This window comes from Saccostrea cucullata, unplaced genomic scaffold (genome assembly GCF_032062105.1).
Source record: "Saccostrea cucullata isolate Sc308-1 unplaced genomic scaffold, CSIRO_AGI_Scuc_v1 ctg2216, whole genome shotgun sequence".
Classification (NCBI taxonomy): Eukaryota; Metazoa; Mollusca; class Bivalvia; order Ostreida; family Ostreidae; genus Saccostrea; species Saccostrea cuccullata.
Genome location: NW_026919977.1, coordinates 1 through 26,956, shown reverse-complemented (window position 1 = coordinate 26,956; position 26,956 = coordinate 1). Strand labels below are relative to the sequence as shown.

General features: G+C 33.4%; 1 protein-coding gene across 1 annotated transcript; it reads left to right on the top strand.

Moving 5' to 3' along the window:
- Positions 1 to 1,364: 1,364 nt before the first annotated feature.
- Positions 1,365 to 26,948, top strand: LOC134241139 (uncharacterized; the record flags this gene model as incomplete). The annotated part of the gene is given in 46 exon segments (XM_062723225.1): positions 1,365 to 1,422; positions 1,782 to 1,895; positions 2,690 to 3,055; positions 3,177 to 3,318; positions 3,433 to 3,646; positions 3,820 to 3,972; positions 4,087 to 4,438; positions 4,526 to 4,823; positions 4,969 to 5,095; positions 5,935 to 6,159; positions 6,561 to 6,770; positions 6,885 to 7,162; positions 7,242 to 7,392; positions 7,517 to 7,729; positions 9,916 to 10,069; positions 10,819 to 11,099; positions 11,447 to 11,644; positions 11,740 to 11,875; positions 12,022 to 12,059; positions 12,199 to 12,340; positions 12,499 to 12,725; positions 12,820 to 12,990; positions 14,430 to 14,622; positions 14,893 to 15,132; positions 15,334 to 15,548; positions 15,910 to 16,015; positions 16,106 to 16,222; positions 16,744 to 16,879; positions 17,285 to 17,465; positions 18,459 to 18,729; positions 18,924 to 19,110; positions 19,338 to 19,549; positions 19,681 to 19,910; positions 20,000 to 20,153; positions 21,834 to 22,018; positions 22,134 to 22,277; positions 22,388 to 22,556; positions 22,706 to 22,835; positions 23,072 to 23,193; positions 23,536 to 23,675; positions 24,039 to 24,186; positions 24,674 to 24,877; positions 25,141 to 25,362; positions 25,680 to 26,462; positions 26,549 to 26,767; positions 26,860 to 26,948. Coding segments are annotated over 46 exon segments (9,045 nt in total), but the record flags the coding sequence as incomplete, so codon positions are not given.
- Positions 26,949 to 26,956: the final 8 nt, after the last annotated feature.

Here is a 26,956-nt window from a genome sequence, read left to right as displayed (position 1 = left end):
TCTCCACCTCTCATACATACATAATGTTCAATTAAGGGCAGGTAAGTGTAAATTTAAGCGTTTGGAAAACAGGAAGGACAAAAAACATGAAATTAATTATTGTATTACAGACTAAAATTATTTTTTACATTGACAGACTTCTGTAGTAAATATTTAAAAGTGATATTAGATTAAGATTTTAAAGAACAGAAGCGACTGAAAAAGACCCAAAACACAGTATTAAGTGCAGTCATCCTTTTGAAGTAATCAAATTAATCATTAAGTTTTATTGTTAGGTTACTAAAGTGTCCAAATATAAAATAGACTTTGTGGTTTCTTCTTTTTCAAATTTGCTTTGATATATCAAGTCGACATATGAATAGAAGAAACTTTGGACTTTTGCGAGAAGGCCCTCAATTGTTTGGACACTCCACATAAAATTTACAATAAAACTTCGTGGAACTTACAGAATGGGGTAAAAATGACAAATTTTAGGGAACAAGTATGTCATTCCACATGCCTTAATTAAAAGGATTTTTTGATGACAAATGCTCATATCAAAAGAGTTATTTTTTTCAGTTACACTCAGGTAGAAAACCCGTTAACCCCCCCCCCCCCCTTCGGCAAAATTTTGTTTATAAATAATTTGAAACTAACATTAGTCAGGAAGCTAAAAATCGTACTGTCATATTTTTTTGAGATCTGAAGCAACTAAGCAAAAATAAGCATGCCTAAAGAACCCGGTTTCTGATTCTATCAGCAATATGTGGTGGAACAATCACTCCTTATGGGGCCTGTAATCAAACCCAGAAGATTTCCACGAAATTTGGATGGAAAGAAATAGCATCAGAGGGGCAGTGTTATTATCCAAGTTATTGTATGTATTGCAATAAGTATTATTACAACGATGGGCCAAGATGTACAGGTAATTTTCAGTCATTTGAGGATTTTGTTAATTTATATTAAGGAAAAAAAAACTGCTGCTCAGCAAATTAATTTGAGTTTAAGATAATAAAAAAGAATGATTTGTTTAATAAGATGCTTGTAATATCTTATATAACAGGGCATACTTTTTGAGTTAAAGTTTAAAAAAAATAAATATATTTAGAGCTTATGAACAAGTTATTTCTTTTATTTGAGAATCTTTTTACCCTTTTCTTAAAAATAGAACGCACAACTAAATATTCGTTATAAAAAATTACATCTGTAATATTTTTTCTGCTTTCGTATATGATATTTATACTTGTTCTCAAAGAGAGTTCTTTAACGTAAAACTGCATTAATTTTTATTATTCTAAGCCTGTCCATCCATTCCACATTGTCTCGAAACGCACTGTGAAGAAACTGCTGACTCAAAGATATGTGCGAACTGCGAAGGAGAAGTAATGGATGAGGACTATCATAAAGCCTACGTCAAAAGCGCAAATCAAAAGCAGTGTCTACGTATGTAGAGAAAAAGTTCAATAGAGAAAATGTTTTAAGTAGGATAAAGTCCTCAAACTGTCCATTCTGTGAGAGAAAAAAACTGTTCTCGGCCCTTCGGACCTCGAACAAAATGGACAGTTTTTGGACTTTCTCTTTTACTTAAAATCTTGCGCCACAGTTAAAATGGAGAATCCTGTATTGCAAGAACCTTTCTAAGACTTCAAAAAGCATTAAATCATAATAATATACATAAAATTAAAAGTACTTCTGAAAAGCTTTCATAATCAAGCTTCTTGTCAAAACTTTTTAAATAAAATAATAATTTTAAGAGTTATCATTTCCTGGCTGAGGATTTATAATCCTTTATCTTCTTTCAGAGGCATGTTCTTGGCGACCAGACAGTACAAGATGTTACCCAGGTTATTGTGAAGGAGGACTTGCAAATAAATGCAACTGTACGAAAGGATTTACTGGAAAACATTGTGAACAAAGTAATGACTTCTTTTTTAATAATAAATAAAGCCTCCATTTATTTAGATACGTTTAATTAGATATGTTATGTCATAAAAAGAACGTTTTAAACAGTTTTCCAATTTATGGTGTCCGGATATGGTCATTTATAAAAGCTTATCTGCGTGTTCAGAAAAACACGCCCTCGAGCTAACATACAATACTATGGTATCCGGATAGGGCCATGTTGTTCGATCATCGACTTAAAGATCGATGGCGCGATAATGCGATGGTGCGATACCGATGAAGCGATGGTGCGATAGAACGATGATGTAATAGTGCGATAGCGATGACACGATGGTGCGATGGTACGCTGACGATAAAACGATATTCACTATCGCCACGACACCTCCATCGTTATCTCTCAATTGCTTCATCGTTATCGCGCCATCGACCTTGTAGTCGATGCTCGAAGGTGCGATAGTGAACTGCATCGCCCTATCCGGATTCCATGTCAATGAGTTGTGTGAAAGCGCGACAGCATGTTGCATAAAGTTTGCCCGACGGTGTCTTGTTTGACTTCGCAACGGTATGTAGTGTAATTTTTTCAGCGTAACAGCGTTTATTCGAAAGCTTATTATCGCGACCGCGTGATGTGTATAAGCGCAATTACGTGTTGTGTATTAGCGCAACGCTATCGCGCTGACACGTTTTCAAACAACGCGCCATCGCACACTTCGCACAACTTCAAACAACTCGTCGTCGCACTCATACACAATACGTTTTGTGGTTACTTTTAGACTTACCTGTAAAAAATTGTCTTGATTTTTTATAGTGACAGAATATGCAGATATTCTTGACAACCTTTTCAAGCTAAAACACAATCACCACGTGTTGACTAATCCCTCAGACTCGGTAGACCCTGGTCCTCATCCTGTGGTATGGTCTAACTATAAAGACTGGAAGATTGTAGAGACAATATGGAACGCTAAATATGCAATCAAGGAGAATCTCCATAGGGATGAAAATCATTATATTCAGCAGTTCGTTTATGGTATTATAAGGGCCTCTACTACCTTAAATTTTACTTACACTGCTTTGGACCCAGTGAAGAGCATCAAGAACACCACAGACATGGACCATACAAATTCATCAGCGACGTCCAATTCTACTCAGGAATCAATTTTTAACACCACTTACAGTAATAATTTAGTTGAATCAATGGGATATTACTAAAAAGAAATTATGTTTCAACACGAAGGAAAATATGCATGTGCAATAGCTTTAAACTGAAGAGCAACATAACTTTTTTAATATTGTAGTTCCCAGGACGTCACAAATCATCAATGTGTACAACTGTCCCGAAGCATCACCTGCGAAACCGGCAACCTCTTCTTTTCAGTGCAAAAAAAATTTTCCTTTGGAATCTGGATCGAAACCTTTTAACTTCAGCAATGGCGATACGTAAGCATATAAATATTGTTTACGAACAAGTTTTAAAAGTATAATGAAAAAACACAATGATCTCGAAGCCCATTACCATTCTATTTTACATTAACTAAGCTTTTCCATTAATAGGATGACATTTACAATACAGGCCGAAATAGGAGGACATCTTGTTATGGAAAATCGAGAACGAAAAGTTAATGAAACTCATTACCTGGTGGGAACTACTAAAACTTTACAGTATGTTTATCGTTGGGACTTTGTTGCGCCTTATCACTGTTCGGAATACAATACAATAAATGGAGACTGCAAAGATCCACTTGTTGTACCCGATCTAACAGAAAATGTAAGCTCCTATTCTTAATGTTTACAACAAGGCTATAGCTAAGCTATTCTTAGTAGCAACACTATTAATATTTGATATACATTGTAATACAAGTACTGTTTGGATGTTTGTGAGAACATGAATTTCTTATGGACTTATGGTTATGATCTAAAAATATTTTTTTTCTATTTCAGTCAACTATAACAATAACATGGAATGATTGGTATGACAATCTAGCCGGAATAAAGGAATATAAATATGAATTATGTACAGTCAGCGGAAATCTTATATTGAAAGAGGACGCAAAACCGAAAGACAACGGAATCATTTTTTTAAATGAATCATCTGTAAGGATTATCTTTTTCCTAAATATTTGGAAATGAAACATATTTTGGGTGATTTTTCTAATTACAAATGTAACAAAGTGATTGTATTTAAATTTTTCACCATTCTGCTTTCAGAAAACACTGAAACTCCCAGGGGCGTCAGGACTCTTCTCTATCCATCTGGCAGCTTATGACAAAGCTGGAAATTATAAAACGACCAGGCGTTTCGTTCTGTATGACAACCATTCGCATGTCTCACACAACCCAAATCATGTAACACGTGTCCAAACTGCATATTATAAAACAAACTACACATGGGTTGTTGATGATACAAAGATAGTTGAAGTGCAATGGAAAAAGAGATTTCGAAATTCTAATCATAGTTATTACAAATGGCTAAATGAAATTTCACCGAGTTATGGAATTACAGAGGATTACGATGATTACTCTGGACAGCGATCCGTCACTAAAGTGAAAAACATCGAAGGTACACTGTAGAATTTGATTTTTTTTCTTCTTATCTTAACAGCTTTGATGATGATTCTTTAACAAATTCTGTTTATTGTGTTTATAGGATGTGTTGATTTTAAAGTCCAGTTTTACGTCTATGATGGATCAGGCTTGAAAGATTTTACAGGGTTATCATCTGTGAGCGACATTTCCACAGAGTCAGAGACTTTAAACATGGATTGGTCTGATGGTGACAAGGCAATCATCATCGTTGTAGCCATCGATATTTTTAATAAAACTTTGAACGACACTCTTACGATATATCGAGACTCCACTCCTCCAATTGTAGAGAACGTATGGTTAACACGAGGAGATAGAGTTAATATAAGTGTCCACAGGCTTGAGGAATTCAGAGAAATGACGTAAACAGAGAGAGAGAGAGAGAGAGAGAGAGAGAGAGAGAGAGAGATTTTGGTACATCTTTTATTATAAGCCTTATAATTTTATTTGTAAAAAAAAATTGCATATTTTTTCGCTATCAACGGTTTTCATTTTAACCCAATTCAGAATTGAATGGTTGGCTTATGACTACCACAGTGGCATCGATAGCATCTACTGGAGATTGTATGACAATTTTACCGGAGAAATCATTCTTCATGGCCACGAAGATTTGTTTGCTCAAGGATCATATAATGTAAGATTTCGTTGTCTTGAGGACGCTTTTCATATTGAAAAATTGTAACGAGCGTTTTCGGTTAAATGAAAAGGATGAAGATAAGATTTAATTAAGCTTATTTGAATTAAGCGAGAAGCACTGACTTTTACAATTGGCTGTGTTCTTTGACATTTAAACCTGTATCCTGTACGGAGCTACAGAATTGATAATAGATAAGAAAACCTTTCTAGTGGTCAGAGAAATGGTGTTAGGGGCACTAACATGTGAAGGGGGGAGTTGAAGATAGAATGGTTGTCGTGTTCTTCAAGGACAGTTTACCTGTGCCGTGAAATAATTCTTTATTTTCGTTTAATTAAATGTTGAGCTAAATATTTATATCGTAAAAGAGCTTCAATACACTGTCCCAGTGTAAAAGTAAGCAGTCATCTGTAAAAGTCAGCGGTCCTAGCAAATATTTTCGATTCTTCTTATCTTACATTAAATTTCGTTTGACTGATTTATAAAATGAATTAAACGTTAACATGGTTAGAGACAGTGTACATGATTTAAATGACACATACTTAAACAAAGAATAGAATCTTTCAACGAAAAAAATTTTCTTATATTTTCAATGTTATTTGTTTGCAAAGGTTATTAATGCTGTTTATTTAATATGTTATTTTATATATATATATATATTTTTTTGTGAAAAATAAAGATTTTTTTTTTACTTTTTCTGAATTGTATTGTTTTTTTTTTTGCATACTGATCATATACATGTACCAGTACTTACTCGAATAAAAAGAACTTGCATAACTTTACATTACATGCATCCTACTTATCATACCGTTATGTAATATGTAACTTATATTCGACAGGATATTACTGAGTGCAGTCAGAATTATAGTGACTATAGCAGAGGACCAAACTGCTACCAAACAAATCACTGGGGAGCTTATCATCGACATTTTCAAGTAAAACCTGAGATTAAGAGACATGGAGGCCTCGTGCATGACAAAGACAGTGGTACACACGATTCCGACTATTTCCTGGAGGTTAATGCGACAAACAAAGCTTTGTTATCTACAGTGATAACGAAGAAGGTATATAAATTTTCTGAAATTATATTTCTTATGTTCGATGGCAATATACTTATACCAGTTTAAACACATTGATTATTATGATGTTGTGACGTACATAATGTGTAGTAAAATGAGCGCATTGTTTTACTTTTATTTATGTTTTATTCAGTACATGTATATATAAATATCAATGAAAAAACAAGGAAACAAGCAAACAAACAAACCACAATTAGCCACTCACATACAGAGATATACAGACATAAACGAAACATTAAAATCTTTACTTCAGTGTATATTTCATAAATGTACGAGTATATAAAGAAATTAAAATCTTCCTCTGTTTATTAACTTAATACTAGTAAGAACACTTGATAAATATTTACATTTTTTTCAAAATCTTACTTATGATCAATTTTCGTCAGATAACTATTGATATTTCACCTCCACACACCGGATCTGTACAAGACGGAATCAGAGGAACTAGTGAGGTGGACTTCCAACAAAGCAAGACACTGAACGCTCACTGGGACGGATTCTTTGACAAAGAGAGTGGTGTCATGTTCTACATGTATGGCTTCCACACGAAACCAATTCCTGCAGATGGTTTCAAACTGGATAACAGCAACCCTCTTGTAAATTTCCTAGAACTAATAAATATCGAGTTTTGTGATTTCAGCTTAAATTTCATGTTAATAATGAACTTGTATTGACTTTCATGGGAAGAAGTCTCAAACTTATATTTACAGTTACAAGAAACATATGCAACAGATGTAACTCACACAGTAGCCACCGAGGGGACGCATTACGTTTGTGTTGTCGCCTACAATCGAGCGCTGGAACCGTCTGAGCCGGTCTGCTCTGACGGCGTTACAGTGACTACAACGGTACCAAGTGTGTCAGAGGTGGACATAACCAATGCTTACGTCAGGGAAGGTTTAGTAACAGACATAGGGAAAACGACTTATTGGGTGGTCAGTAGAAACAGACATAGGAGATTAATTGCTAATCCGACAGATGACTGTGTGTAAGTTATTAAACTTCATTTATGTGGTTTGTCATTCAGAAAGAAAATGACTTGAATGCATTATAATTTAACTTACCAGGAGGAAGGCTGTACCATTATCCAACATTGACATCTTTCCTATCGAAAAACACAAGAATGGTTCATACGTTAATGTGAATGGATCAGTGTTTTGTGCAAATAATTCAAGGACATCCGCCATTTTGAGTCTTGCACTGTCCGCATCATCACACGTGTGTATTTTTAAATGTATCAATTTTTGGTTTTTGAAATTAGAATATCAGAAGGAAAATATATAAATAATTTGTCCCTTTATTTTTAGATTTTTTTCTCCAAACTAGTTATATTTCCTTGTAGATCACTCTATCCTGGTCCGCCAATGAAACAAACATCCATGATTATGAGGTTGGCTTATCCACAGTAGTTGGAAGCACAGCACCTGATTTACTTTCCTTTAGATCTACAAAACAACATCGCCATATTTATCTGATGCATACTGATTTACCAAAGGGAGAACCATTCTATTTCATCATTAAAACCATTAGCAAGTCGAACATTGAAGGCATACAGGTAATCCTATAGATTAAACACTTTTTCCTTTTTTTCACAAAGTATTCTTTGGAAAATATAAGCGGGACAATTTTTTTTTCATTTTTTCCCTTTTTAGCTCACCTGAGCCGAACTTTTCACATTTTCGACTTCTTCTCAAGACCCCTGGACCAATTTTGACCAAACTTGGTACAAAGCACTCTTGGGTGAAGGAAAATTTAAATTGTTGAAATGAAGGGCCAAGTCCCCTCATAAGGGGAGATAATCAAGAAATGACAAAAATAGGGTTTTTCTTCTTCTCAAGAACCACTGGGCCAGTAAAGCTGATATATATTGTTCAAATCATGACCCCCGGGGGAAGGGCGGGGCCACAATGGGGAATCAAAGTTTTATATAGAAATATATCTTTGAAAATCTTCTTCTCAAGAACCACTGGGCCAGAAAAGCTGAAACTTATGTGGAAGCATCCTGGTATAGTGTAGATTCTAAATTGTTCAAATCATGACCCCCGGGGGAAGGGCGGGGCCACAATGGGGAATTTTTATATAGAAAAATTTAGGAAAAATCTTTGAAAATCTTCTTCTCAAGAACCACTGGGCCAGAAAAGCTGAAACTTATATGGAAGCATCCTGGTATAGTGTAGATTCTAAATTGTTCAAATCATGACCCCCGGGGGAAGGGCGGGGCCACAATGGGGAATCAAAGTATATAGAAATATATAGGAAAAATCTTTGAAAATCTTCTTCAAGAACCACTGGGCCAGAAAAGCTGAAACTTATGTGGAAGCATCCTGGTATAATGTAGATATAAATAATGACACCCGGGGGAAGGGCGGGGCCACAATGGGGAATCAAAGTTTTATATAGAAATAATGTATAGGAAAATTCTTTGAAAATTTTCTTCTCAAGAACCACTGGGCCAGAAAAAGTGAAGCTTATGTGGAAGCATTCTGGGGTAGTGTAAATTCAAATTGTATCATGACCCCCGGGGGAAGGGCGGGGCCATTATACAAATCAAAGTTTTACATAGAAATATATAGGAAAAAACTTTGAAAATCTTCTTCTCAGGAACCACTGGGCCAAAAAAGCTGAAACATATGTGCCCATGGAAGGATCATGGGGTAGTGTAGATTTCAAAATGTCTAAAGGACATGGGTGAACATGACGTGGGATAAGCACATAGCGAAACAAACATGAAGGTGAAAAATTAAATCTCAATTATATCTAAATTTTCCTTAATATTTTATTTAATATTAAAGTATACTTTATGTAAAATCTCTACAAACTGCACAAATCTCATGAATGTTGAAGTTATTTGCCTATAAAATACTATACACACACAAAAGAGGACGAAACGAGTCATTTTTTTCACACTATAACACTATTTTTCTATGAGTGGGTCTTCTCTCCATTCTTTTGAGAATTAATCCTCAAAGTTTGCATACAAACATACATATTTTGGTTTCCAAAATCATGGAGCAATGACCCACTATACCTTAAAAATATAATTTTATGACATAACTTTCGTATCTTTTCAAGAAATAGTCCCTTAAGTCAATGGTCATATCACAAACATGATTTAAATGCCATATTTCATCAGGACTTGTGTAGCGCAGTGGTTAGCGTGCTAGTCTCAATAGAGAATACAATTCAGGATTTTTATTGCCAGAGTTCGAACCCAATGGATACCACATTATTTTTTATATATAAAAAGAATTTTAATAAAAAAAAAATCCTCAAAACTTTTTGTTTATCATGATTTCATAAAAAGCAACGATGAGAACTTTACTCTAAATACTAAATTCACACTTTAAATTTGATTTTTATATATCTGAAACTAGTGGGCTTTCTGCACGCTAAGTTCACCCATCTCCTTATGATCAGTGGGGTAGGGTGGGGATGCATTATGTATAACAAGGGTGAAATCTGGTAAAGAACAGAATGGTCAAAGCTTCTCAGGTGAGCGATGTGGCCCATGGGCCTCTTGTTTTTTTTTTGCAATTATGAGAACTCGCACATTTAATGATGCACGGACAAACTGATTTTCATTATCTTAATTTGTCTGTATTTAAAGGACAGAACTTTACCAAATCTTAGACAATCAGAGAAAAATCACGATTAATTTTTTGTTCTTAAAGTAATCGAACATGATTATAACCAAATCAATTCTTATATTTAACATTAACTTGGTCAATTTTCATAATGCAGTCTATAGGACCAAGTTTCGTCGATACCACTCCACCGGCTTTCTCCCCACCAATAACAGTCAAGCATCAAGATGGACATTTGGTCGTCTCGTGGAATGGAAACAGTTTTATTGATACAGGGGATCCATTTCCTCTTTCTCTTCAGTATGCTGTTGGTAAGAATATATTTTTTTTACCGAAGTCAATATATCTCACAAGTATCATAATAATACGAAGGATAACCAAAAAGTAACGTCACAACAGATTTAAATAAGGTAATGATCGGAATATATTAATTACAATGTCACATACTTAAATCATATTGATTTATACAAAATTAAATTTAAATTAAGATAAAATTTTTCTTTCGTCACAATGTTACCGATGTCTTTTGAAGTTTCCTTCGAAATTCGTATTTTAAGTTCATCCGCATATCTTATAAGATATTTATTATCTTATAAGATTATTTCATTTGCATAATCTAAATGACTATTTTTGCTGTAAAGGGTCTTTTCTTTAATAATTATTGCAATTTGTTTATCTAAATTAATTCACTTTTTGCGCAGATACGTCTTTGTTTTGAATGGACTGAAAAAGAAAAACGACATAAAGTGTGGCGATAGAAAAGACCAGACGTTGTTGTTTATTCTAATCTTTAATAAAGTACTGCATTAATTTGGATGAAATTTTTAAGCCAATTTAATTTTAGTATTTAAATTTTGTAAATAACGATTATTTAAGGTTTAGAAGCAGTTATAAAATTACTTTTGAATCAACAAATCGAAATCATAAAATATCAAACATATCTTCATTGAAAATCAATTATTTAGGATAGGTAACCACTCAGAGGTATGTGATTTTGCAACTTAAGAACAACTTTTCAAGGATAAAGATATCACATTTATGAAATTCTTTGCATATACAGGTCACACAATTAAGGGCACACAAGTACGGAGGTATTCGAGTTTATCGGCTGGTGCCAACTGTACTGTAAAGGAACCACCAACATGTACAGCTATCCCTATAAATGATACTGAGTGGAGACTGCATGGTAACCACACGTACTACGTCATGATAAAAGCCGAGAACGCAGCGGGTCTCGCTACTTTTGGTGTCTCAGAACCTTATATACACATTGTGCAGCTTCCTTCAACTGGAAGTGTTATGGATGTAGCGGTGTGTTTATTTATTTAATATATATATATAGTTTATTATTTTAAAAAAAATCTTAACTACGCAAGGTTGATTAATATAGGTTCTATTTCGATAATTCTTTTTAATGCATATGTTTCCTAGTAGAAATTATATTATGTATATTACATGTAATAAAATATTAAAACGTAATATTTAAACCTAATATTTTTTTTAATTAAAAAAAATCCAAATTAAATTGTTTTGTATTACAGAATGAACTGAAATTTAATTTCCTAGTAAGTATTCAATTGTCATATGATTCATGATTTATTTAATTATGTAAAAATTAAAGTTTTCTTGTGGAAAGAATTTCATTTTCCATTAAAATATATTCCAATTTTTTGATGACACAAAATCAGGACGTAGAAGATATTGATTATACTACTTCGATGAATAGCCTCTCTGCAAGATGGACGGGATTTTCTCATGCTTACCTTGATGTAATGTACAGATTTCAAATAGGAACTACACCTGGCTCTGCGGACGTTGTTCCACAAAGAGAAGTTGGGATGAATACTTCCCATATCGAACAGGGACTTTCTTTGACATTTTTTAAGGTAGAGAACATATGATAAGAAATTGAATTCTTTTAAAAATTTTATTTAAAAACATTCTGACAATTATGTAATATCACCGTATTCTTATTTTACAGACTTACTACATAACCGTAACGGCTGTAACGTCAGCTGGAAACGTACAGGCAACCTCAGATGGAATAACAGTTGTAAGAGAAAATGCAAGTTTGACTGGTATATCAGTGTTTGACGGAGAACCCTGCATTGAACAAGGTATGCATAATTCTTAACTTTTTTTTTTAACATAAGGAGTAAGAAGCCTAAGTTTTGTCATATATCCTTTTTCCTATCCAGTGATGTCTGGATTTTTAATTATCATCCGAAATAAAATTATGATTTAAATGGTTTATCTATTTTAGAGGAAAACACAACAAAATCTGTGATTCACCACGACTGGGTTAGTTATAAATGTATATCTTTTGTTTTTACTGAAATTATATCTTTTGAATTTGAAATATTTAATTTTTAATTTCTTAACTTCGAGAAAATGTTATAAATGTAGTGATTGTTTTTTCTTAATTGTTAATTTTTAACAGGATATCATGACAAATTGCTCAAACGAAACCGATTTCCAATCTTCCACTGATACTTTAAATGCATTTTGGAAAATATCAGAGGAAACGGTATCATACACTCCAGATATCTACTATTCCATCGAAGGAAAATCACTGTATGGGGGTATGTCTTATATAAAAGTTTAACATGAGTATGTTGACTTTAGACCATCTATTAAAATGAGGCATAATCATTCAGTTGCCTTTTTTTTCAAAAAGACTTTCGATATCAATAAAATAATGAATGGAATTCAAAACTCATACCAAAAAAAAATTATTTAGATGATTGGAGCGTTTTCCAAAACTTCAAGTCCAGCCACGGTCACCAGGAAGTCCATGTAAATGGGTTATTGTTAGATCCTGGGAAATTGTATCGTTTTGCCCTAAAACCTTGTGCCAGAGAGATCTGTTTCTTGCCAATACACAGCAATGGCATCATGATTCTAGCCAACCCACCCATAGCAGGTGGCATACAAGTTGTTCATGAAAATTCATCTGCAACTGAAAAGGTAATGCTAAGCTTTTGCTTTCAAGTACTAAGAATTCATTATTTCTCTTGTGATGCTAAATTGCAAGTTGAAATTTGGTATCCATCGTTTTAAGCTAAACGTTGTGATGGACATGTTTAAAGACCCAGACATTCAAATACCGAGTGAAAAGTATGGGGTTATCAACAAATATGAATGGGCAATAACGGACCAATCAGACATCGGAAGACTGCATACTCCTTGGCATGAGCTAAAGAATTTTGAAGTTAAACCTGACCAATATAAAGTATTTAGCTTTATTTATCGAGAGAGAGAGAGAGAAAGAAAGAAAGAGAGAGAGTGTGTAGAATAATAAAACACAGCATATTTACAATTTTAAATAAATTAAGGAATTATTTTCATATCCTTTATCAAATTTTGGAGAATTACCATAACAGAAATGAAAACAGTTTTAAATTGATTTTTGATATGCAATACAAGTAAAGGTACAAATTATATCTTTTGAAATCTTTAAAAAAAATATTAAATTGAAAGCTTATATATGTTACAATAAATATGTGAAATCTGGAATTTCATGTATTTCCTAAACCATTCAGGAAATACATGTATTTACTGGCCATTTTAGGAAATACGTGTAATTACTGAATTGCTAGGTAATTCATGTATTTTCTGAAAATTTTAGCCAATTTTACACGTTTTTACTGAACTAAGCTGGATAAATACTTTATACATATTCTTTGAAAAATTCCGTACGTATACAAATATAAAATTCTTTTTCTTAAAGCAGCATTTGATACTTTCTACAAATAGATGCATTAATTTGAACTTTTGCATATTCATACATTTGCAAAGAAGTTATTAATTCAAATTTATTAAACTAGTTTATACAAAAATTATAAAAATTACGATTTTTAGAATATACTATTATTTATTTGAGTTTTACATCTTTACAATTATGGTTACATAGATATGTTTTGCAATTATAGGTTAAATCAAATTTATTGAGCAAAAATTATATTTTGAACTTTTAAATATTAGGGTGGAAAATTCCCTTTAGTGAAGTTTCATCTTGAATTACTGATTTCTTCAATATCGTTAAATAATGTGTATTTTGCAAGATTTTTCTGTTGCATTTTGGAGGAGACCGTATAAGAGTTGTTTTATTTGCAAATAAGATGCTTTAGAGTTTTTAATTTATTGTTAATAATTGTAGCATTAACTGTATGAATATCTAATAATTAAAAATGCCAGTAAGCGATTTTAGTGTTTAAGATTAAATAACTGAAAGTTAGTGAAAGTATGTTGTGATGTAGAAAACACATTCCAAACAATGAAAGCAGAATATTATTAAGTTTTTGGGGTTAATATTTACAAATAATGCAATTTTTAAAATTCGTAAGTAATCAAAAATATTATTTATTCACGTATGATAATTATGCTAACTGATATCAACATTGAATGCACTGTGCATCTGTTTATATCTTATGATTCATATTAATTATCCCACCAAAATGCAGTCAGTAAATAGGTGTAAAAAGTATTGAAAAATTCAGTAAACACGTGTATTTCCTAACTAAAACTAGTAAATACGTGTATTCTCTGAGCAGAACAGGGATTTCATGTATTTCCTAAAATTCAGGAAATACATGAAATTCCTGATTACACATATTTACTGTAACATATATATATTTTGAATTTTGATAATAACTTTCTTATATATTGTAGATGGAATTCACCATACCATTGACAGGAAATATGGACTTTTCGAAATGTCGACGATTAACTGTGCGAGGATACAACAAAGCAAGACTTTATTCAACAGTTTCCGCTGATATCAAGGACTGTAGTGCATTTGATCCACGAAACATCAAACCAAACATTGTCATTGACGCTGTTGGAGCACAGGATCCTGGCAGAGGTTTGTCTTTCTTTTTTATCAAAGTAAAATACGCGGTAATCATAATTATTTATTATGCATTTAAATATTCACTATACAATCTATACTCTATCAGAATCCTTATTTAGATGAATGTCAACTAATTACCTATAAATTAATATTATTTCGGAAAATTTATATATTTGTTTTTTGTAACAATTTTAGCCTTAGATCTGTATTCAAGCATTCATATAATGGGAATTATATATGTTAATTCCTTTTCACTATTTACTTTTTTTTTTAAACATTCAGATGGCTATGGAGAAGCAATTCTTCTACAGACAAACGCCAGGTGGCCATATGTAGACAGGGACTATACTCCAAATAAGAACTACATATCAGCTGTGTGGCCTTCTCTACGATATAATTCCTACACCGTGGCAGTGATCAAGGCCCGGAATATGGATATTACTAGTTACTACCTGCCGCCATCTTCTCTATCCCTCAGTGATCCCTGTAGTCATCCGAATTCTATCAAATGTGTCACCACTGGTTAGATTATTACAATACTTAGTGACTGAAATATACCAATTAAATGAAAATAAAATTGCTTATGTTCTACAATTGTCTACATTTTATTTATTTTGTTGATGCAAAGCATTATTCTCAATTACTTAATACACACTCTAATGTTCTAAGTTTTGACAACTCTAAAACCATGCATTTTCATATATTTCATGCTTATTTCATTAGAGCACGAATTCATCAATGTAAAGTTTAGTGACAGTGAACTTGAGCATGGTCAACGATACATCGTATGTATTCATACGGAATATACTGAAATACAACATGAAAAATGGACTCAAATACTACCGGAAATTAACGAATGCAGTGACGGAGTTGTGGTTGATCTTACTCCTCCGTCAGCGGGAAATGTTTGGATTGGCAAACAGGGACAGCAATACCAGGTTTTATGAAAACTTTACTGTCATTGTTAAAGTTATTCAATATTTAAAATTAATTAAGGTATTGTGATGAAATGTATGAGTGTTCAAATATTGAGCAAGGAAATCTCCCATGAAAACAGATGATATGAGAACACGATCAAGAAAAAACTTAACAGTATATATCTTATAGGACATTTGATATGAAACTGGAGCGTTAATGAAATTCAATAGGATAAAATCATATCCTTTGAATTTGATACAGATCGATTTGTAGATCAAAAAATTCGAAAATATTTAACAATAAAAGTTCTTTTCTTTTGCCATGTCTGCCATCTTGGAAAGTTTCTTCTCGTCATTTTCCCTTTTTCTCTCGACATTTCAGACATCAACAACGGACCTGTATATAACATGGGATTCATTTAAGGATGTTGAAGAATTTCAGACCATTTCTCATGCATCTGGAGTGCAAGCTTACCATCTTGGAATCGGTACTTTATTTATTTTCATATTGATTTATAAAAATTTAAATGTCAAAAGATTCAATCTCAGATTGTACAAGAATAACGTTTTTTGTATAGGTACCTCTGTTGGTGGGAATGATGTTGTTGCATTCATAAATGTTGGAGTTGTAAATCATAAAGCCTTACATGGACTTACGTTGCAAAGTGGGCACAAGTACTATGCTACAGTAAAAGGTGAAATAATAATATATATAATCTTACAAGATGTATTCAATTATCTTTATCTCCAGACCTTTTTCTTATAAATTAGACTGTGTTGAAAGATTAAGCATTCAAAACACCATAGCACGACCAAGGAGGACAAAAGATTAAATACAAACGTTGAACACCGGACAAGGGCAACGGCAAGAGCAGAATCAAATCAAAATTCACGCTCATGCATAACAATGACTGCTTCCTCAATTTTGAAATACAAGTGCAGAATGTTTTAGTTAAACAGGCGAAACATGTTTTAAGAAGTGATATTTTATCTATCTGCCGTAGAATCTGTAAATGTAAATATAAGAACTAAATTGTAAATTTTGGACACCCATAGTGTCATAACACGGACAGTTGAACAAAAATAAAATCGCGCCTTATTCAATTTGTCAGTACAACTGTCTGTGTTATGACGTGTTGAAAGTCCAAAATTTACAATTTAATTCTGAGATATGCAGTTAAGATAGCAATTTAATCAACGTTTAAAAAATTTTCAGCAACTGATTTTGCCAATAGAACAACTGCTCAAACTTCCTCACCAATAACTGTTGATACCAGTCCTCCAATAAAATCTGACAATCCTATCACTATAACTGGACGTCACATAACATCTGTCTCGGAAATTGAAGCATGGTAATCTTATATATCACTTACAAAATCTATAGAAATAAACATTTTCAGACCCTTTCTTTCTGCTGATAAGTAAAATATTCCCAACCGTTTGAAATTGAATGCAATGTAAAATTTAATTTTATCAGTTCTTAAATACAAGGATAAAGGATAAATATCCTGATCAAGTGAGTTCTGTAGGTTTATATATACGGTTAAATTTCAGTACAAAATTGATTTCTAGAAAAAATTCTAATGAAATTCATTTATTTCCAATGCTCCTCCCATGTAAAGAATGATTTTTTCAAAAATGAAGAAGCATTCTAGACCTTAACCATTATATATTGGATTATTTGCAGCTCCAAGACAACTTGAGCAAGATAAATAAAAGCAAATTATTTATTTGTATTTTCTATTTTCACTGATCAGTTGGAAGAAAGTGTTTAGTGATCCTGAGAGTGATATAGACTTCTACATGTGGTCTGTTGGTTCCGAGCCCGGGTATTCTGACATCATGGATTACACCCGTGAGGATACTGAATGTGGAGCAAATGATAAAAATCACAGACTTGATATCAAGGAAGGACATGCATATTACATAAACGTCAAGGTATATCTCAGTGCACAGTAATTATGCGTTCATGGAAAACGTGAAGTAAAATATATGGAGATAACGAACAGAATTCAAGCTCAAAAGTCCCTTAAACAATGCAAAAAAGGAGCAGAGCAAATACGGACACCCAAAACACCAGAAGTGGGATCATGTGCCATGGAGGAGTGAGCATTCTCATGTCGACCGGTCAAACCCGCTGTGGTCTTCTTGTCATGATCGGGAAATAAAAGGGGAAAAATCCATTGACAATTCAGTGCGTATATGATGGCCTAACAATTATTATTGAAAACGTCAGTCAGCTTATGACTTAATGATAATTTTTTTGCTGACAAGGTTATTTTATCGACCATAAAATTGTTCATATGATGAGCATACTCTTGCGTATCGAATCAACCGAGGGATACAAGTTCTGTATGCAGGTGATGAAGGTATATTGCTGCATAAGTAAGGGAAGTAGACGATTAAAAAATTTGTCATCTCGTTTTTCATAAAGCTTGGCTGCTAGAAATCTTCTTTTGACGCAGTAATTGTTTGGAGAAAATCTGATTCACAAGAATACAAAAAAAGGTCTGCTAATAACAGGGGCAATTGGTAACCATGGCAATTTCAATAGATTGTTGGAAGACATGGTTTCCAAAAACCACATAGATATTGTCTGTCAGAAATAAGAACATCTTTTTATATCAAATTCAGACTGAGCTGGAAAAATATTTACGATAATAAAAAAGTATGTGAAGATTGCAAAACAAAATAGGACCTATGGAAATTACATAGGTAAGATCAGATGTTTAGAAGGAATAACCATCCCCTTTTGAACGGTCAAATTCTCTGTGAGACCTATGTGTTAATCAGGTAGACGAATCATTCCATAGTCAAAATCAGTATAAGATAAAGGTTTTACAATTAGTTTGAACACGTTATTAAAAATAAGATCCATTTAATAGTATCATTTATGCTTATGATATTACAAAGCAGTGTTTATTTACTTAGGCCATCAACAAAGCTCGTCTGGTATCACTTGCCACTTCCTGGGCCTACACTGTTGACCTCTCTCCTCCTTTTGAAGGCCACGTGTTTGAACTTTCGCCATCAGGAAACAATAAATGGGACATTGATTATCAAACCGATATGTCCAAATTAAAGATTTATTGGGAAGGATTTCATGATCCCCATTCCTCAATTAAAGAAATTTTTATAACCGTAGGAACATGTATTCGATGTGATGATGTAATTGGTCGTCAAAGTGTCGGTCTTGTGACAGGTAAGAAAATTCGTTATATCTGATTTTCTAAACGGAATAGCAATTTCTCTGCAGATTTACGTGTACTATACGTATTTAACCACATTTCTCTGTCCAAAAAAGTTATGCAATGTGTTTGAAAATAGAAAAAATAGAAAATTACATTGATAACAGAATTAAAAAATGCATGGAACATTTTCTTAAAATACTTTCAGAAATGACGGTAGATTATGTCCACTTTGGTTCGGGTTTAACCTACTATACGTCGGTAACAGCCTGTAACACCGCAGAGTTTTGTACCACAGCTTACTCTGATGGTGTCATCATGGACAATAGTCCTCCAAATGTGGGCGTGGTTACAGATGGGACATCCTCATACGACATGGAATACCAGTCAATTAGGTAATTGCATGAGATTTTAAGTTCATGATTCAAACATTTTCTTGCCCATGGTTAGGTCACTGAAAACAAACCTTTATATCCTTTTTTGTTCCCTTTATTAAGTTACGGAAACAAACAGTTTTACCCTATATTATCAACAGTGTGAATAGCAAATGCCTGTCTTTAAAATAAACAGCTACCCTGTTCAAACTTATGTACTATTCAATGAATACTTTCACCAATGACAGAAATTGGATTGGTGCGAAGTGGTATGGTTTCACTGACCCACAGTCTGGAATATCGCATTATGTTTGGTGGGCAGGGACCACGCCGGGGGGTAACGATATTCTTACGGCAAAAGAAGTCCACTTGGTTGAAGAAGCAACTGCGTATAATTTCTCACAGGAACTACCATTGTCAAAGCGTATATATGTAACTGTTCGCGCATATAACAAAGCAGGTATATGATCACTTTTTTGGATAATTAAGTATTGAATCATTATTTTTTGGAAAGATGTAGTCTCAAAACTGCAGTATTGTATGCAAACAAATGGAAATGCGTGTGTTAGCATCTTATATGGCTTTTTACAGGATTATTTGCTGACAGTGTTTCTAATGGTTTTACCATTGATGAAACACCTCCTGTTATAACTAGTGGTCCCAGATTTACAAGAGATTCCTCACTGGTTGAAAACACGCAAATATACAGATCACTGGTAAAGGTTGAGTGGAAAGTAGACGACCCAGAATCACACATAGAAAGGCAGTATCTATCCCTGAAATCTCATATTGGTGGTGATTTTAACTCTTCTTCCATGCAGGTAAGCCGAGGAGGAATTGAAATTTGTTTTAGTTTAATGTTGTATGAAATATTAGTTTTTACTATGTATTTCGAACACTTCTTCTACAGGTAAATGGCATTGCACGTGACTTTGTTCTCAGTGAGCTGAAGCTGCACGACGGAGTTAAATATTTTGTCACTCTTATATCCTGTAATGGAGCTCAAATGTGTTCTTCAAGTACTTCCACTGGAATTCAAGTGGACAGCACTCCACCAACCCAAGGTTACTCTGAACTCATGTATCACATGGTTTATTGTCATACTATACAAATATGGATACAGTCTGTAGATATATAGACCTTAGATATTTCATGCAAGGTTGATATGCATTCTCTAAGGTATATATATATAGGGATTATATCAAATTGAAGATACAGCTCAACGCACTTTTTAAGCTCACAGGGTTTTTGCACAAATTAAGGTCACATTTTTGTTATAAAAATTACCATTTTCTAACTTCAGTACGATGAAAATATATAATGTCAAGGACATAAGTCCTTTAGAATCATTATTTTCAGTTTCTAAAGTGGATGTATTAAAGGGGAATTAATCAATAAATGGTACGATGCTTCTACTATAGGATTCTACCATAGGTTTTTACAAATTATATAAAACGAGTTCTTATTCATACCATGTACAGTAGTTGAAAATTTTTAATTTTCTTCTTAAAGGTGAGTATTTTTCAAAATTCTTTGCTCATTTACCATACTCCTCTTGGTTTTGTGGAAATGTAGTTCCGAAAAATGTTAACACTATAGAAAGAACCTGTTGAAGTATTGTTTAATTTTTTAAAAATTATATATTCTTTCTATGAAAAGGAAAATTCTATTGTATTTACGGTTTGATACGTTAAAATTTTGCATTGGGATTAATCTTTCACGATTCTAGATTTTAGAAGGTAAGTCTGAAAAATGCCACCTTATTAGCACAAAAAGTAGTCAAACAGATGAAAAATACTATTATCATCCCGGGCTAAAGAGTTAGAATATATAGAAAATACAAGTTACACAAGCTGTACTGTGCCCGTGTCTACGTTTCTGCAAAGAGATACTGCTTTCAAAAGAATGGAAAAACGACAGCTTCAATTTGCAAGAAACAACAAAAAATCAAATGGGAATAGTTGTTATTTTTCAGCCATGAATATATCAAAGTTCTATTAACTGGTTTGTGTAAATTATGTTTATGTAAATGAAATAAAACTCAAATAATGTAAACAAGTACTTTTAAAACGCAATTTGTTGTCTCTCCACACAATATTACATTATAGCAATGTGACCTTAATTTGTGCGAAAAACCATTTGAGCTTTAAAAGTGCGTTGAGCTGTATATTTGTTTTATTTTTTTATCACTTGATAAAAATAATTATTATGCCTCTACTGTAATTACTCTATATAAAATCAATACCATAAAACTGTCTATTTCACTAAGAAAAGACCTATTTCACTAATCTGAAGACTACTCCCTGGAAAATCAGAGCTACTCCCTGGGACTACTCCCTCATGAATATTTATTAGTAATTTTAACCAATCAAAGTGTTCAGTGGGCGGAGCGTTCAAGGAATATCGAGTCTGTGACGTCACATGTTATTAGCAATGTAACTATGACGTCAAAACATTTCGACATGCTTTTTTTTGTACTAATTTGCCATTTCCCTCGTACCCATTCCATAACTGTATACTATAAAAATTCATGCTTTTTCCTTATACTCAATTTCCAATTTAAAAGACAGCAGGCACGTTTTTAAAATAGAAACACTCAGCTTGTCAGACTTCTTATACTTGATAATGTAAACTTGTTTTAGCCAATGTAAATCAATCAACAATAGAGAAAATAATCATAGATTTTATTCAATATATGCAATTAAAGATAGAATTACGAACATCGCAATCATTTTTCCTATTAGGTATGTTTGCGGTAAAGACCGATCATGCTGTCGATGTAGAATTGAGTCGCCATGTGTCTGGTTTTATGACCTGGTGGAAATATGCAGTTAACCTTGCTTGGTTAGGATTTTCTGATGCCCACTCGGACATCATCCATTACTTTGTTAACGTGGGTTCAACTTACATGGGAGCCGACTTAAACACTGTGAGAATGTGAAATATTTTTCACTGTTGTAATAGATTATATTTTCAATGAAGCGTAAGTATTTAATAAATATGTAGATGGTTTTATTCAAAATCAGATTTTTTTCTAATCGTAGGAAAAGGGTGTTCCAAAAAGGGTAAATCATAGCACAAATGGAGCTGATAAATACGACGAAGGGAAGGTTCAGGCATACCGAATTTCCACTCAAAAATTATCATCACATGATTATGTGTATATCAGTGTTTGGGCTGTAAATAAGGTACATTATGACAAGTGATTTGCAATAAATACTGCAGTATAAAGCAAAATAAAAATCCATTTATCTCTCTTAGACTACGTTTCTATAGATACCTTCTTTTAACTTTCAAGGCAGGACTATCAAGTCCTATAGTTCATTCCAAATTCAAGAAGTTGCCACAAGGACTACTTTCATTGGTGAGGCGATGTGAGGCAGAAGACTGCGAGGGACAGTGTGTATGCGCTCCGCAAGATAAAGTCTGTCCCAATAATGGTTCCTCTTGTAATGATGTCACAATCGGTAATATTGCAACAACTAACTATAATAAGACAAACGTAAAAGATCAATAAAAGATGTTAGCAAATTTCGTGATCTGAAACGAATAAAATATTCAGAATTAATCTGAATTAATGGTATTGAAAAAAACAGTGATCTTATTTTTCTTGCAGGAAATATAAACAACCTAATTAAAGTAAGTGACCTGATATTTGGAGCTTCAGATATAAATTTCACACCTAGTAATACAGTACTGCAAGGTCGATGGTCAATTGTCCATAGACAAGGAAGTCAACCTTTCATGTGAGTATATTTAAAATGATACCTATGCAGTTCAACTGATTCAGTAATATTAGTTTGTAATATTTTATCAAGCCAAGTTCCTACTTATTAGTCTCCTACGTTTATACTTTAAGCTGTCAACTGAATTATAATGAAAAATATATCAGAATCATATTTTTTTTAACTTTTCTTTCGAATTGTGAGGCATTTCCCAAAAGATTTGTTTACTTCATTGTTCGTATGTTTGTGTCCAACAGGTACCAGTGGAGTGTTGGCTTTACAGCACACAATGTACCAGTAGGAATATTTGACCCACAGCACAATCGTGTATGGCATGATGCAGGGCAGAATACGTTTATTACTTATACTACTGATCCAGGTTATTAGTTTTTGAAAATATTGATAGAAAACTGGAAGTGGACAACGTGCATTACATACACATTAAAATAAATGTTTTTCTTAATTTGGAGTTTTGTGAATCTAAGTCATTATAAGTTCAATCGTTTATAATGAAGTTATAAAAGCAAAACCATTAGCTATAATTATCCTTCACAATAAAGTATCAAAAGTAAGCATTATTTCTATTTTGCATCCCTTTACAAAAAAGGTATCTTTGAGCTTATGTTTTATAATTTAGAATTATACAAAGATGCTAAGATTGCATAATTATATTACAGGTCAAATTCTAACATTAATAGTGCGTTCGTTCCTTTTACTCAAGGTCATTATCTCGAAGAGGGTGTTTCCTACTCAATGTTTGTTAAAGCATGGTATAACAAAAACACGTATGCAGTCTTCAAATCGAAGGGTGTAGTCATAGAAACACAAAAGCCTGCCGTCGTCGATAGTCTTGGAAGTTCTGTAAGTGTACAATGGAAAGATACCAGTTTAGTAAAGTAATAAATTTATATTTCGACAGAAAAAAAAATTTTGGTCAAGTTTCATTTTCTCTATTCAAAATGATGTTTATCATTTACAATGTAAAAGTTAAGAGTTTAAGAAATGGAAAAATTAAGTTAGGACTTAAAAGTTCAGCGTTATTGATCTATAAGGGTGAAACCAATTTGTCATGGTTGACATACCTTGTGGCCCAACGATAGACTAAAATTGATTCCAGATAATGGATTAATTACGTAAAGCATTCTTACTGGGAAGTTACGCTATAAAACATTTATTTTGTCTCTCATGTCTTGTTTCAATTTGATATATTCTGAATTATTTTAGATAACTGAAAGAATGATATCTAGTGCAATGAAAGATGATGATTTTGTAAAGGATGGCATTGCATTAATGGTGAATTGGACAAATAAGTTTGTGGACGTGAAGGAGACAATCAAATCCTTTCATGTATACCTAAGTACAACACCAGGAGGTATGAACAGATGAATGATATCTACCTAAAATGTAATGTTTGAATAGTATTTTTTCTGAAGATAATGAACAGTTTTCACTTATAAAAGTCCGTTGGAACAACACATATTGGGAACACAGCAAACACTGAGCTCAAAACATCAGAGGAGGGATCAGGTTCCATGGTGGACTATCCCCTGCTGATCGGTCACAGGCCTTTTGTAGTCCTTGTCATGATCAAACAATTTCTTAACAAAACACGTTAGTAACAAATAAGTTATCAATAAATTATAGTGTAAGAATAAAATGCAAGATATTAATATTTTGCTTATGATTTCCTTTTGGGTAAGTATCCTAACATCTCAAAATTAGCAATAGATTGATCTTTCATTTATCCTTATCGATTCTTTGAAAAACTAGTTATCTTTACTTGTAAATCCGATTTCAAATGTTTAAAAATGGTACATGTATGGTTATAAACGATATGAAGTTATACGTATTTTTATCAGGTTACGGTGTTTGGGACAGCGGAGAAGACTTATCCAATACAGACACGACATTCTTGGTGCGCGGTCTCTCGTTGTCTTCAGGAGTGCAGTATTTCACTAACGTCATCGCCTACGGCTTATCGGGAATCCACAACACAGAATCTTCAGACGGATTCATGATTGATGACGAAAAACCGAGATCCGGGATAGTTTTTGATGGAATAGGTGTGCATACAGTAAAATAACTCAATTTTATGGAGTCAATTTTTCGTAGCTTAAGGAAAATATATGTCTAAAGAGATTTTGCTTTCGAGGATTTTAGCAAACATTTTGTGTCTGAGGTTCCTCAATACCGAGAAAACAACGAAAGTAAAGTCCCCACAACAAATAGTAATTCCACAGTATCTGTCATGCTTTAAAAGAACCTTGTGTTTTTTTGATAATTTCTAATAAGCTATTCTTCAATATACTGCAATATTTAATTACAGGCTTGCATGATCTGGAGTTTCAGAATGCATCAAATTTAGTTCAAGCTAGATGGCATGGATTTTTGGATACAGGATCAGGGATTAGGAATTACTTTTGGTGTGTAGGGAACACGACAACAATCTCATCAGTGCACTCAAATACTGAATGCAGTATATGGGAATGGGAGAGGGTAGGGATACACATTTCAGTCTCCAGAACGCTTGCTGTTGAACTAGCAAATGGTAAGATTAAAGGAAATTATTGGAATGTAAAGCTAGCATTTTTTTCATTTATGAAATAGCTCTCCTTAGACTGGACTTAATATAATTACGATTCATTTGGTTAGTTATCTCTTTTACATATTGTTTTCAGTACTTTTGCTTCGGAGGGGTGCATAAAAATTATCAGATGCATTACGAGAAAGAATAATAGTAAAACCACAGTTAATTGATATGTTGTAGCTTGAGTATTTGACCTTTTTTTTCGTACATGTAACCAAGGCTCATTGTGATAACCCTCGGTATTTGTTTTCATTATAAGCAAATAATTTTTCATTCAGGAAAAATCTACTACAGCAAAGTCTATGCCGTGGACAATGTGGGATATAAATCTGACATCGTGGTTTCTGATGGAGTCAGGATCGACACCACTCCTCCACAACCTGAGTACCTTTATCACACTGACAAAAACCTTCTGCTGAACCCGTCTTTTGAAATATCCAGAAACTCATTAGTAATTGAAAATATCAATGACCAAAACATCTGTTCCCTTGGTAATGACTTCATTCCTAACTACTGGAATCTGACGCATGGCAGTTGTGCTTCCGTTGTATCGTCTTTGAAGAATTTTGCTAGAGATGGAAAATCATTTCTTCTAGTAAGAGGCAGTGTTAAACAAGACATAAATGGACTTCAAAGGGATAAGCTTTATCGCGTCGACTTCTTTTCCAGCCATCTTTCAATGCGTGTAGCAACAATAGCCAATAAAGAAGGGTTTGTAAACATCGGCAAAAACAACCATGTGTTTCTTCTTTATCCCAAGGCTTACAGATACGATGATCACGATGTATCTGAATTCCGTGAAATTGTTTCTTGGCATAAGCATAGCTTCTTTTTCAAAGCAGAAAAAGAGAATACAGCTATAGAAATCGGCAGTACAGACATTAAAACGGGTCTGTTTTTAGACCAAATTACAATACAATGTGTGGAAAGGAACATTAATAACAGTACTGACTCTCTCGTGTCTGCCCACGTCGTCTATATACATCAATGGGGTTCTATGCATGGGGCCTGGAGTTTCCTTGAAGATGTCAGTCCTATCACAGAATTTCAATGGGCGATAGGTAATTTAATCATATATTTCCTAATCATAATAATTTACCACCATTCCTTCTTTGAATTCACATTCATGGTGTACTTTTTTCAATAGGGTACACAAAAGGTGGTACACAGTTGCAGGAGTTTACCAGCGTTGGGCTAAGCAACTTTGGAATTAATACTAATGTTACCCTCGTCCATAACACATATGTACACGTAACAGTGGTGGCTTCAAATGCAGCAGAACTTTTTGGAATATCGTACTCTGTTCCTGTTCTTGTTGATTTGACGTCACCAGTTATTATCACCGTAAACGACGGGAGGTTATGGAGTAAGTATGTTAATGAGTATAATTAAAATGTCGAGTTTACTGAAATGTTATTTTTATGAATGATAAAAATTTCTGCTAAAATTGTGTATTAGATGGAGACGAGGATGCTTGGACAGACAATGAAGTCGCAGTAAACTTTTTGGTGACAGACGAGGAATCTGGCATTGATTATTGCGAGTGGGCGATCGG